The sequence below is a fragment of the Typopeltis vanoorti genome, chromosome 14, assembly GCF_054136105.1.
Source record: "Typopeltis vanoorti isolate ZY-2024b chromosome 14, IOZ_Tvanoo_1.0, whole genome shotgun sequence".
Taxonomy (NCBI): domain Eukaryota; kingdom Metazoa; phylum Arthropoda; class Arachnida; order Uropygi; family Thelyphonidae; genus Typopeltis; species Typopeltis vanoorti.
Genome location: NC_143562.1, coordinates 111,397,650 through 111,412,817, shown reverse-complemented (window position 1 = coordinate 111,412,817; position 15,168 = coordinate 111,397,650). Strand labels below are relative to the sequence as shown.

The 15,168-nt window shown below is 35.4% G+C and overlaps 1 protein-coding gene across 8 annotated transcripts in view; it reads right to left on the bottom strand.

Moving 5' to 3' along the window:
* The window catches only part of LOC150099837 (uncharacterized), a 196,911-nt gene that overhangs the window by 131,475 nt on the left and 50,268 nt on the right, over positions 1-15,168 (bottom strand). For all 8 annotated transcript variants that reach the window (XM_090403651.1, XM_090403650.1, XM_090403655.1 and 5 more), the window contains exon 4: positions 8,239-8,342. In XM_090403651.1, the coding sequence (XP_090259777.1) occupies positions 8,239-8,342 (104 nt within the window). The remainder of the gene's footprint in view (positions 1-8,238; positions 8,343-15,168) is intronic.

The window sequence follows — 15,168 nt, the reverse complement described above, 5'->3', positions numbered from 1 at the left end:
CTCTGAAACTTGGAAACTTACCCAAGCACAAAGTAATAAATTGGATATTTTCCAAAACAAATGTTTAAGAAGAATTTTAAAAATCTTCTAGCCAAATACAATCACTAATGAGGAACTTTTAAAGAAAACCTTTCCAAGTCATTAGATGAAAACATTTGCCTAAGATGGAAATGGACTCAAGGTCAATATTCAGAATGCAGCTTTGTTCTCTATGTTCCTGCTTATTTTTATAGTTTTGGTGATTTTATTGCTGATTGTCATGCCAAATTTGATGTAGCTGTTATGCAATTTAGTTAGAATAACCCTAGAGACTTGTAATAGGTGTGTTTAGGAGTACATTATCTGCATAAAGCAAAGAGCTAAGTTTGATATTTCCAATTCTAACATATCAGGCTTGATGCCACTTTCACTCATAATGTGATCCATAGAGATGATGAATAAGAGTGGAGATAATGTGCACTCATTTTACATAAAACCATCTTCATGTATTTTCTTCAATTCTCAAACTGCTGACTGATAACTTAAATATAGTATTGCTAAGTATTGCTCTGTATAATGTTCCATTTATCCCATATAACTATAGTGTTTGAAAAGCTTTCTTTGTATGCCTTTTCTAAATATATAAAACTTAAGTACAAATCTTTGTTATATTCCCACATCTCAACTACTACTTCTTCTGCAGTTTTTCCCACTTATGTAGGGTCACTGTTTGTGGTGAGAATCCTCCACAACTTCCTGTCTTGGGCTGTAGCCACATCCAAGTTCTTCATCCTCAAGTCCTCCTCCACCATCTCTTCTTTCGCAGTCTGCACTTCCTCCTTCCCTGCACATCCATCTGCATGACCTTTCTTCCCACATACTCTTCCTCCCTCCTCATCACATGACCAAACCATCTCAACCTTGCCTCCTGTATCTTTGCTCCTAAGTTCATAACTTTCACCGTTCCCCTTACATAGTCATTTCTCTGATGATCCTTTCTCGTCACACCGCACATCCACCTAAGCATTCTCATCTCCACTACCTCCATCCTGCTGATGTTATTTTTCCTCAGGGCCACAGTTTCCATAGCATACATCATAGCTGGTCTCACTACTGTCCTGTAGATTTTGCCTTTTAGATTGATCGTCACCCTCTTATCGCATAGCACTCCAGCCATCTCTCTCCAGTTCCTCCATCCTGCTTGTATCCTGCATCCCACTTCCTTCTCAGCCTCACCATTCTCTTTCATTGTTGGACCTAAGTATCTAAAGTCTTCCTTCCTTCCTGACCTTCCTGATGACATTTCTTTCCAGCTCCAGATCTGTCTTCTGGCTGCCATCCACTTTGCAACACATATACTCTGTCATACTTCTGCTCAGTCTCATACCTCTCTCTTCCAGTACTTTCCTCCAACTTTACAGTTTAGCTGCCACTTCTTCTCTTGATTCTGCACACAGCGCGATGTCATCTGCATACAACATAGTCCAAGGTGCATCTTCTCTCACCTCCTCTGTCGCCACTTCCATCACAATATTAAACAGGAACAGACTTAATGCTGATCTTTGATGCAAGCCAATTGTCACTGGAAAACTTTCTGTCTCTTTCATGCAGGTTCGAACTCTTGTCTTCACATTTCTGTACATCTCCTGCACCAACCTGACATATTTTTGTGGTACCTTCTTCTCCCTCAAACACCTCCAGACTTCTTGGCAATCTATCATATGCTTTCTCCAGATCAATAAATACCAGATGTAGCTCCTGTTGCTTCTCTTGAAACTTTTCCATCATCTGTCGTAACCCAATGATAGCATCTGTCATCGATCGACCAGGCATGAAGTCAAATTGCTCCTTTGCAATCTCCACCTCCTTCCTCAGTCTTCCATCAAGAACCCTCTCCAGGATTTTCATTGTTTGAGACATCAACTTTATTCCTCTGTAATTCTTACAGTCTTGTGCATCCCCTTTACTCTTGTAGATGGAGACAAAAGTACTTTCCCTCCATCCCTCGGGTATATTTTCCTGTTGACAAACTTTTATTAACAGGCCCCACAGCAGGTCAATTCCCTCTTCCCACAGTGCCTTCCATGCCTCCACTGGGATCCTGTCAGGGCCCACCGATTTTCCATTCTTCATTCTCTTTATGGCTTCCTTCACTTTCACTCTACTAATGTTCTGCACTACCCCCTCATAAGGCTCCCATCTTTTTTGTGAGTCCTTGCATTTTCTTCATTCAAAAGCTCTTCAAAGTATATTCGCTATCTGTTTCTTATATCCACATCTCTCCTTAATACCCTTCCTCCAGAGTGTTTGATTTGCCTCACATGTACGACGTCCTTTGATGCCTTATTTCTACATTTTGCCAATCGATAAATCCTTCTCTGTCCTTCCTTTGTTTCTAATTGATCATAAAGGTCTTGATATGCCATGGTCTTCACCTGTGCAACAACTCTCTTGGCTTCTCACTTTTTCTCTCTGTACTCCTCTCTGTCCTCTTCCACTCCTGACTCGTCCCACTTATGCTTTGCCTTCCTCTTAGCTGTCACTGCTTCTTGTACATTATTATTCCACCACCAACCCTCTTTCTGCTCTCAACTTCTGCACAAATTCTCAACTATTTATCTTAAAGTGAAAATCTAATCTTGACAACCTCTATTTGGCTTGAATCCAGCTTACAAGATCAATTATGCTTGCATAAATCTCTCCTGGAATACTTAGTAGAGAAATTCCTCTATAATTCTCCATTCAGTTTGATTTCCATTTTTGGGTACTATGAGAGCTCTACTCCAGTCAATGAGAATTCAACCTTCTGACCAGGCCATCTGGATATGAAAGCAGATACCTTTTTTCCTACCTCAAGTATTGTTATGTACTACTCTTTGCATTCCGCTTGAAAATTTTCTAGTATGGTTCTGTCACTGCTTGGTTTGCTTAACAGTCTTTCAAAGTAATTATTACTCAAGACATCTAGGCTATCCTTATCTTCACTTTTCATGTCACCTTTATCATCTTTCATTCCTTTTTCAGTACTCTTTCCTCCATTTCTAATTTTCATTAATAGCCTCCAGAACATTCTGCCACCTTTGGTACAGCTCTTCCTGGTACACCAAAATGCATTTTGGTGCTGCCATTAAGTAAAATAAGGGTTGCTTGAACACAAGCACTGCAAAACCATGACAGTCAATCTCATAACCGAGACAGCTACTGAGTGACTAACAGGCGAGTAGTATATAGTATGTCATGGTTATGCTGGACAAAGGGATGATTCAAGTCCCAGGTGGGACAGTGCAAGATTTCATCATGCTATTCAGAACGACATGCAATTTAACACTTATGAATGTTTATTTCTGGAATTTTCCATTTAATAATTTTGGGCCGGGGCTTACCACAGGTAACTGAAACCATGGAAAACGAAACTGCATATAAGAGGTGCTGTATTTATTTTCTATATTCTTACCTATTTTTGCCTTTTTTCTCGCAGTAATAGCAATTATGTCCACATAGTACTTTTCCTACATTTCCCAAAAAAGTTTCATTGATTATGTTATTGTTGACAGTGATGTTTTCCTACTGTTCAGGACATAAGAGTATACAGAGGATTTAAAACAGAAAGTGATCACCATTTGGTTTTGAACAGGATAAAATTGAATTTCATATTGAAAAGAAAAGAAATAAAGTTTTAAAATGAATAAAAGTTGAGCAGCTTTCAGCAGTGAACTGTAGACTCAAATACATAAACATCATTCAAGAAAAAATGAGGGAGTTTGAAAACAAGAACCAAACCTTGGAGATTCAATGTCAAGTCCTAAAGAAAACATTAATTCAGCCAAAGAGGAATGTAGCGAAGCTATTTGCAAGGAAAGATAAATCAGAACTCCATGGTAAACTCAGGAAGTTTAAGAGACAGTCAAGGAAAGTAAGAAAGAAAGCATATTGAAAGTTCCTGGCAGGTAAGTCAGCTTGTGCTCGTAGCTAAAGAATACAGAGAAAAATATAAGAAAGTGAAGCACACTGTGCAAAACTAGCTAAACAAAAGTCAATGGAAGACTTTGGTAAGAACATAGAAAATAAATATCAGGAAGGTGCCAACATATTCTGGGGACTACTGAAAAAGCCCAAAAATGGAGGAAAGAGTACTATAAAAGGAATCAGAGATGATAAAGGTGACATGAAAACTGAAGATAAAGATATATTTACAGTGGCTACACTGCATAATTCAGAAAGCATAATCAGAGGGCTGAATTCTGGATGACTAGAGTAGAGCTTTCATAGTACTCATCTATAAAAAGGGAAATAAAACTGAATGTGAGAATTACAAAAGGTATTTTCCTACTGAGTGTTCCTGATAAGATATATGCAAACATATTTTAGAAATGGCTAAGAAAAGATTCTGTATAGAGATTGTTCTTGGTGAAGAACAATCTGAATAGAGGTTGTCGGGATCAGATTTTCACTTTAAGACAAATAGTTAAGAAATGTGGGAAATATAACAAGGATTTGTATTTAAGTTTTGTTGATCTGGAAAAGGCATATGACAACGAGTCAAGAGGAAAGTTCTTTAAAATACTACAGTTATGTGGTGTAAACTGGACAATATTGAAGAAGGTATGAGAGGATCGGTTAATGTTAAATCATCTGTGTAGCAAGGGTGTACATTATGAAGGAAAGTGGAATTAAATCTGATATCAAAATTTTCGATGATAATCTTAACTCTTTACTTTATGCAGATAATGTTATTCTTCTGAATAAATCCAGTACAAGTCTGCGAGATTCCCTGACTAAATTGAATAACTCTTGTACCAAATTTATTACAAAAATCAGCAATAAAAAGACAAAGACAATGAAAATAGACAGAAACATTGAGAACATCAACTGTATCCTGAATAGTGAACCTGTAGAACAAGTAAAACATTTCAGCTATTTAGGGACAATTTTTAGTGAAGATAGTAAATTAAATATGGAAATTAACAACGGAATTAGTAAAGCTGATATGATAAGATGTCAGCTGAATAAATTTATATGGAATAAGAAAGAAATTAGTCAAAACACTAAATCAGCTATATACAAGACAGTGTTCAAACCACTTATGGATCTAGGAGATGGATTAGAAATAAAATACTTGATCAGACTGGAGAATAGATTTGCATTCCGAGAAAGATTAGTGTAGTGAACAAATGGAATCAATGGCACTATCATATTAAAAATGAGGATATTAGGGGGAAAAAAAATTGCCACTATTAGCATTCAGGAATGTGTTAACAGAGCTTATCTCAGATGATATGGTCACTTAAGGAAAATGGGAGAGGAAAGATTAGCAAAACAAGTGTTCTTTTCAGTTGGCAGGAAAAAGATCCAGAGGAAAATTAAGATGTAAGTGGATCAACATAGTAAAAAGTGCCTTAGAAGATAGAAATATAAGATCAGATAATGTTGGAGTCTTGAGAGATAACAGATTAAATTATAGTAAAATTGTTGATTGGAAGTTAGCAATGTGTAACTTTCTCATGTGGTAATATTATATCCTGTATGCTGCCTGAAGGTAAGAGAGTTGTTCGATAAGTCAGTGAACCTGAAAAATGAAGAAAGCAATTTTTTTGGGACAAAGATTTTTTATTTTTCAACATAGTCTCCTTTAAGGTCTATACACTTAGTCCAACGATGCTCGAGTTTTTTGATCCAGTCCATTTAGTATGATTTGTCCAACTCTTCAAAATAGGCAGTAGTTTCGGCAATCACCTCATCGTTTGATGAAAATCTCTTTCCTGCCAGCCATTTTTTTATGTTTGGAAACAGATAGTCGTCTGAGGGAGCCAAATATGGAGAGTAAAGGGAGGGGATGTGAAAAAACTTTGTAGCATAAAGCGAACAATTTTGCAGTCACGATTGCAGAAGAGTGAGCGGGTGCATTGTCGTGGTGAAAAAGAATCTTCTTTTTTGCCAAGTGTGGTCGTTTTTCCTTTATTTCATTATTTAAACAATCCAGCAAAGATACATAATATATTCCAGTAATTGTTTTGACCTTTTCGAAGTCTATGAAGATTATGCCATGAGCATCCCAGAAGATGGTGGCTATTAACCTTTCCTGCTGAAGGAAGTTTTTGCTTTCTTTGGTGCAGATCCCCCAGTTGTGACTGTTCCTTGGTCTCAGGCTGGTAGTAATGAAACCATGCAAATATTCCTATGGATTCCATTGAAACAGCTTCAAACTGTCCTTGCAACAGTTCACATGTTGATGCTTTTGATCCAGTGTGAGCAAACGTGGCACCCATCTTGTGGATAGTTTTCTCATATGTAAATGTTCATGTAAAATATTATGTATATGGTCATTTAAAATGCCAACAGCCTTAGCAATTTCACGCACCTTCACTCTTCTATTGCCCATCACATAATCATGGATTTTCTCAATAATTTCTGAAGTAGTGACCTCAACAGAGTGTCCAGAATGTTCAGCATCACTTGTGCTCATATGACCATTTCGAACGTTACTAAACCATTTATAAACCGTTCTAATCGAAGGTGCAAACTCACCATAATGTTTATCAAGCTTAGCTTTGGTTTCCTGAGCTGTTTTGCCTTTCAAAACATAATGTTTAATCACTACACAAAATTCTTTCTCATCCATTTTTCACAAATCACGGTACTTGATTGATTCAAATGAATGCCAAACACAGAGCAATAGATCTATCTGACTAAAACTTAGTGTGTGATCCTCCAACAGTTGCCAGCAACTAAAAATAACCTCGATACATACTGGTGGTGGTGCCATCTCTTAGACTTTGCACGGACTTATCGAACAGCCCTCGTACTTATCAGCAATTTGATGATGAACTGTAGAATTTTGAAGGGCTTTTCTTTTGGCACCCTATTAAATGCATTTCAGATTCTACAAAAATTAAATATTCTTATCATATTTAAGTTAAGGGATATTACATCCCATATTGTTTCACAGCCGAATAAGAAACTCAAAGAGTTTCATGCCAAATATAGAAATTATATAAAGTTCGGCAAGTCCAATCATAAGCAAATACCTGGTAGTGCAACAACTGACCCATTTCGTAGTGCAACACTGAGGCAACTCATAGTAACGGTGGAGCAAGCTTCGATCACTATTCTTGGTATTTACCCATAATGTGAAACCCAGCTCCTAGGACCTGTATTACTGTTCTACATTATGAGAGAAGGTCACTACCCAGACCGGTTTCAACCTTTATTGAGGTCTCATCAGTGAGTAGGTAGACCTAGTTAATACCAAGTTTGTAGCAAACAGAACTTACATTACATACCCTACTATAAGAATTGCCAAGAAGGTGTCCTAATAAATTACTAATTATATGAAGAGCCAAAGGCTTCGATTCGGCGACATGAACTTATTTAATTTAAGGTATATGGGATGTAATATCCCTTAACTTAAATAAGTTCATGTCGCCGCATTGAAGCCTTTGGCTCTTCATATAATTAGTATTCTTATCATATTTTCATGATTTCTCATGGGAGTATGACAACAAATTTATTTATCTTTAAGTGATCCTAACAAATAACTAGGATCAGGCCACTATTTGGCCTGATCCTAGTTGTTGTTTTCCAAGTTTCTGTTGCACAATTTTTCTTAGCCTCGTTTCAATATTGGATAAGTACTATAGGTAGATACCATGTAAGCTTTGGAACATACATATTCCTGCTAATTCCAGGAGAATAAATCTACTCGTATAGTATGTAGTCTGGAATAACATTAAACTTATACGATCATGTGCAGTTTGTAAAGACAGACACTAGATCTAAAACATCACATATTAGGAATATAGTTATTTGGGTGCATTATTCTGCATCCCAAAACATATATTGCATTTCATTAATGCTACCTTGACTCGTATAGTTTTTGGAGTAACATATCATACACTGCTATAATCAAAAAGACAGTGATTATTTCACTTTATATGTGTTCCAACATATACACTATGTGGAAGCATATACAACTTTGTATATGTTCCATCTAATAGAAATAAATTTGGTGATTCCCTAGAATGATAACTTGTGCTGTATTCTCCTTTTTCAGTTCCAAATAACCAATTCCAATTCAGTCTACTTTCGGTTATTATTAATTTTCAATATCATTAACAATTAACATAATTCATTAACAGACAAGAAAAAAGTGAGGAAGAAAAAAAATTACATTTCAAAAGTAACAATGCTTGTTTTTACTCCTCACTGCTAAAAATAAAACTGACCATCAATTATTAGCAAAAAATGAAATGAAATGCTTACTTCAGCATTAGATTCATGTTCAGTAGTGCCTTTATTAGGAAATGGTAAACATGGAGTGCTTACATTCCTATCAGATTTCTCTCTGTCAATTTTCTCCTTAATTTCTTAAGTAAACAAATAAAACAATCTTGTTTCAGTGATATGTTTCAAACATAATTTAGTATTCCATGTACTCTGAGAAACTAATTTAACATATATTAAAAAGATACAGATACTTTTAAATAATGATTGTATAACACTGACAAGTGAAAAACTGAAAAAACAAAGTATATTTCAAAATAAATAGAAGGATTAAAACCACAATAAACGGTTCTTGGTTCATTATCTGTCATGTCAATAATGCATGATGACAGATGATTGCGCTTGCAAACAATAACTTAATTATTGCAATTCTTATCGAGTTATTTCAAAATCTTAGCTACAAACTTTGAGAAAGTTCAGAAGCAGTAATATAAAACTCCAAATCTGAACTGCATTGAGAGTTTTATGATATAGTGTATATAGGACATTATACATAGTAATACATAATCTATATTTAAGTTTTAAGTTGATAGTTAGAATAAAGGAGGTAGAGGAAGACAGTATTATCAAACTGTCTTCCTCTACCACCTTTGATAAAAATGTTAATCCCAGCTTTTTGCTTTATGCAGATAATGTTACATACTCTTAAATAAACTCAGTCAAGGTCTTCTTCCGGACAACTGTAACAAATACAGTATGAAAATCAGCAATAAAAATAAATAATGAAAGAAAGAAAGAAAAACTATAAAATAGACAGGAACATGCAAAATATCAAATACATCCCGAATGGAAAACTTACACACTAAGTAAAAGATTTTGATTAATAAGCACAAGTTTTTAGTGAAGATGGCAAACTAAATATGGAAGTAGATAACAGAATAAGCAAAGCTGATGAAGGTCTAAAGTCAAATGAATAAATTTCTAGGAATTAAGAAAGAAATCAGTAAAAGGTTAAACTAGCTGAATGCAAGACAGTGTTCAAATAGGGCTGAACACTGTATACAATATGGTGTTCAAACCAGGATCTGAGGATCTGCAAGCTGAGATAGAAATGAAACAATTGATTAAAGATTAGATACCACAAATATGAGAGTTTAGAGAAAAATAAGAGAAATCATTGTCATAATCATATTTAAAATGAAAATAATTAGGAAGGAACTTGAGATTGTTGACATTCAAGAATGTATGAGCAGAACTCATGTCAGAAGTACCTTAGAAAACTGAAATATAAAACGGCAATTTTTCTGGCATCCTTAATAATAATTAAGGGGATACAAATCCCTTGTTATTCAACTGCCAGTAAGCAAAACTCTAATATCGAGAACTACGAATCAATGAGTTTCATATATATACCGAAACACTATCGGTGGATCCAAGTGTAAATGACCACCTGGTGGTACAACACCAAGGCAACTCGAAGCAAAGGTGGAGCAAGCTCCCTCACTATTCTTGATATTTTCTCTCATGATGTAAAAACACAGCCCCTAGGGGATGTAATACTGTAATTACATTATGAGGAGAGGTCACTACTCATGTTACTACTTGAACACCAAGGGATTTGTATCCCCTTAATTATTATTAAGGATGCCAGAAAAATAGCCATTTGTCTTTCAATTTATGTTATAATATACAAACACACCTTAATGGCATTCGTATAGTAAAAGGTATGTAAGTTCTTTTCACTTAAACCTCATTATCTTCCAAGTCTACCTACTCACTGATGAGACCTCAAAAAAGGTTGAAACTGGTCTGGGCAGTGACCTTTCCTCATAATGTAATTACAGTACTACATCCCCTAGGGACTGTGTTTTTACATTATGAGAGAAAATATCAAGAATAGTGAGGGAGCTTGCTCCACCTTTGCTTCGAGTTGCCTTGGTGCTGTACTACCTAGTGGTCATTTACACTTGGATTCGCCGATAGTTTTTTGGTATATATGAAACTCATAGATTTGTAGTTCTCGATCTTAGAGTTTTGCTTACTGGCAGTTGAACAACAAGGGTTTTGTATCCCCTTAATTATAAAACTGACAATATTGAAGTCCTGACAGACAATAGACTAATTTGGAGGAAAACTATTCACTGAAATTAGTAATAAAGTAAATTTTCATGTAGTACTATCACTGTGTCTTATATACCTTTTGAGGGATGATGAGGACATTTTACCAGATTAATGCAGCCCGGATTATAAAAAGAGTAAAATGGAGAAACAAGAGGCCATCACTGGAAGTTGTATAAAGGAGTGTGAGGAGTAGATCTTCTCCATGTTGAGTGTGGTTGAGTGGAATGCATTGTCAAAATGCATCATGAATGCTGGGACTACAAATGATTTTAAGGTTCAACATGAAAGACATATTGCGAGTTGAGTGGAGCCACCAATAGAGGTTACTCTAAGAAAAATAGAAAAAGTTCGTAGCTTCATTAGCCAAGAACATCATTGGCATATGGTTTTAGAGAAAAAAATAAAAATGTAGGTAAGCCAATTTATATGTAAAAAAAGCTATACAGAAGACTGAAAATATTTCAGAGGATATTAGTCAACTTGGTAAGGGAAGGAGAAAAAGAAAATATCATAAAGGTGATATAAACACTGAAGAAATTTATGTTCTGTAATTGTACAAAAAAAAGCAAAGCAATTTTTGGTAATGGAGTATCTCTTTAAGAATTATCCAACTAGGTTAGAGAGAGATGCCAAATAAAAAAAGTGGCGGGATTATATTAAATAAGAATTATTAATTTGGTACACCTGTGTGCATTCTCTGAAGGTAAGAATGACATACTTTGGAGCAGGAGTTGATGAGAATGAGTTGGTATGTGATTAGGAGGTGTTGGAGATGAAGAATTGATAGTATGAGCATAGATATACTTATTAGATAACCAAAACATGAACAAACCAATAGCAAAGAAATGAACTAAACAAACCAATAGCAAAGAAATGAACTAAACAAACCAATAGCAAAGAAATGAACTAAACAAACTAAGAATTTCAAAGAGCTGAAAAAAAGAATAAAAAAGAACATAAAACATGTTTATGTACAGAGCAAGCCAGCAACATGAGAGGTGTTGGCTTTCGTTTTAAAACATCGCATGTAGAACAGAAATAACTGAGCTTGCCACATGGTTTAAAGAAACAATGTTTTAATAAGAAGGGTTTGGGTCAAGAATATTGGGGAGTTTAACTGGTTCAAGAGTGTTAGAGCATTTGGTTGGTTTGAGAGTCATGGGGAATATATTCTATTTAACTGCCATGAGGGGAGGAGAGAGGTCTTGTTTATGGCATATTAGGTGGTTCTTATCACTAGTGGTTCAGAGCAATGTAATTTGGTTTCGTTTTCTTGGAAATCGATAATAAATTTGGGCTGTGTTTGGATTGTACTGCATGTAAGAATATCTCAGTGGTGGGATTTTTGTAGTTGCTGTGTGATTTTATAGAATGAATGGTAAAGATCCAGTTAAACTCAGGACACTCCTAGGCAGTGACCTGAATTGCCCAGAAGACACACAATATTGACCATGTACTAAAAATGATCATGGTGTGGAAGGAAGATTAATATTATCTGGTAAGTATATGAATAAATGTAGTAACTATAGCACAATAAGCCTTATTAGTCATCCAAGCAAAATCCTGTTAAAAATACTATTGTCAAGAATCGAAAAGAAAATAGAAAGCAGACTATTAGATGAACAAGCAGTTTTCCAGAAGTCCAAGTACAATAGGCCATATTTTTACAATACGAATACTAGGCGAAATATACATAGAACATAACAAAATAATCTGTCACAACTTCTTAGACCTTCAAAAAGCTTTTGACTCAATATGGCACGAGGCATTATGGAAAATTTTAGAACATTATGGTATCGACAACAAAATCATTAGGATTATTAAATCTCTTTATTCCTCATCTGATATGAGAATTGAAATTAAAAATTACAGCAGTGAACCATTCTGGACAGAACAGGGGTAAGACAGGGATGCATCTTGTCCCCTCTTCTTTTTAATTGTTTTCTGGAATATGTCATAGATGAAGCTCTTCATGAATATGATACTGGAATAGTAGTTGGGGACTAAGAATAAATAACTTACATTTTGCTGACGATATCGATCTTCTGGCAGAAAGTGAAGAAGAATTACAAGAGATAACTAGCCATATTTTTGGAACATTAAAAAAATATGGATTATACATAAACCTACAAAAAACAAAAATAATGATAACTTCAAAATCAGACATTGAATTCTTAAAGATACAAATTGGCAATAAACAAATTGAGAATGTAAACAAGTTCACTTATCTAGGAAGCACATTGAGTCAAGATGGTCATTCAAAAACCGACATTAAATACCGAATTGCTAAGGCAACCGTGGCCCTACAGAAGTTAAAACCATTGTGGAGAGATAACAGAATAGCAATCACAACCAGACTAAGAATAATTGATACCTTGGTGAATTCTATACGCTTGTATGGTTGTGAGGCCTGGACTTTATTGAGGGAAGATGAGAGGAGACTCCTGTCTTTTGAAATAAAAACTTAGAGAAGACTTTTGAGAATTCCCTATACTGCTCACAAAACCAATGAAAATGTCCGAAAACTGACTGATTCAATAGATAGCAGAAAAAGGGAAAATATTCTGACAGTCATCAGAAGAAGACAGATGAAATGGTTTGGATATGTGGAGAGGTCTAATGGCATTCCAAAGCAAGAAGGACCAAGGGTTAGGGGTTGAACTCGATTAAAATGGACTGATAACATCAAAAAATGGACAAATTCCTCCCTTTCTCAACTGACATCAAGAACAAGTGACCGAGATAATTGAAGGAGGCTAACAAAGAATATCACCTACCAGCCATGAATGACCCAACGGTCCATTTAGGACTACAGGAGAAGAAGAATATGAACAACTTGTGTGAGATTGTTAGTGATTGTAATAGCAAATGACATGATAACTTTACCTGCTGATTAATGCAGTTAGGAAATGAAAGTCAGTGGAATTGTGAATACTAAAACTATCATGGAAGATGATATCACTGTTAGGAAAGATGAACTAAGATAATCAATACTGAAAGAAAGGATGTTCAAAAAGATCAGAACAGTTGGTGCAATATGGAGAGGAAATGACACAGCAAATGAATCTGCTTGATAATTTCGGCTAAAGAAGATCAACAAGAAGAGATTCTAAGTTGCAAAACTCTGACATGGTATGTCAAAGTGAACATAATACATAAATGACACCTGTAAGATGAAAAGAATCAAAAAAGTGGGTTGCTGAAAAAAATAAGATGAGAGGTTAAACATTTCTTCATACCAAGTTTTGCCATCTTAGAATTAAGCACAGAATGTTGTAGTATTCAGGAACAATCTCAGCTTTTGGACCTTTATAATCATTTACTCCAAATAAGGAGAGATAAAAACCCAGGTAATACTGGAGAAGGCAACATTTCATAAATTTTTGAAACTGTGTTGCTTATAATAGCAGAATTTTAATACTGGAAGCCCAAAGTCTCCTCCATACTCCTTTGAAATTTCAATTTAATTTCTTAGTATCGGCTGGATCAAAAAAATTGCACAAGTTTACTATATAATTGCTTTTGTTCAGCTTCTGTAATGTCTGTAATATTTATTATATACAACTAGACAGGGAAAATTATGGTTTTAAGTACTATGGCTTTAGAAGAAAAGAAAAGTGACCCAATTTTCCAGTCTTCTAAGGTTTCAATGTTTTTTTATATAAGTTCTTGAACTGATAATATTCAGCAAGTGAAGAAGAGAATTCCAAGTATAGCAAGAGTTCTCTCTTAGGGGTTAGTCCAAAGGGAATGCTTCTGAGATCCCACTTTCCAAAAACTTTTAGGGATAACAGTTCCCTCTCCTTCATAGGTGAGGAAACTTATCCCTCATAGCATGTGTAACGTCGACTTCCTGAAAGAAAGGTTCAAGAACCAATGCAAAGACCAATGGACTAGAGGAAACCTTGCTTGACTCCTTTTTGAATTTTGGCCAGATGTGATAGGAACTCCATTAACTAGGAGGCAGGCAGTTGAACTGGCATAGACTCCTGTAATAACAGATACCAGCCTTTTGCCCACACCAATTTGCTGGGTGATGTGAAACAGAAAAGAATGCTAGACATTATCAAATGCTTGAGTGAGGTCTATCGATAATACTGCCACTGGCTGCTTTTTTTCATATTAACTAGATCATGTAGCGCAAACAGATTAAATTCTACTACTCATCCTGGAACTCCATACAACTGTGCTTTTAATTATGTATCTGATTCCTAAGTTGAGCCTGTTATTGATAATGCAGAAAAAAATCTTGTAATCAGTATGACACAGAGAAATAGGCCTCCAGCCTATTTGATTATGGTATGATCTCTATTAGGTTTTGGAATAAGGATGGAATGCTACAAATTAACTTGGTATGTGTCCTGTAGAGAGAAAATAATTAAACAGTATAACTGGAATGGTGTGAATAAAATCCGAGACCTCGCAGTAAAGTTCTATCCCTAGACCATCAGCTCCTGGGGATTTCCTTGTCTGACATCCTTTATAGGCTGTGGTAACTTCAAATATTGAAATGAGTCTGTCAAGCCTATCTTGGATATGAACAGGAAAGCCATTAATGTTCCAAGAGTTATAATTTCACACACTACTATTGTCTTCAAACAGATTTTAATAATGTTTTTGAAAGGAATCCAGGACATCTTGAGTGGTAGACATGTCTTCACCATCTCGACAGATTTGGGTGATATCTTATTTCCACAGAAATGTCTATTGAAGAATGCAGTTGGCTATCTGCTAAGTGGTGCTGTAATCTTATTTTAAAATTTCTTTCTTCTGCTTGTTTCTGAATTTCCACTTTATCTCTATGTCGATGTTTCTAATGAAGTTGCTGCATTCTATACCATTGTGTTT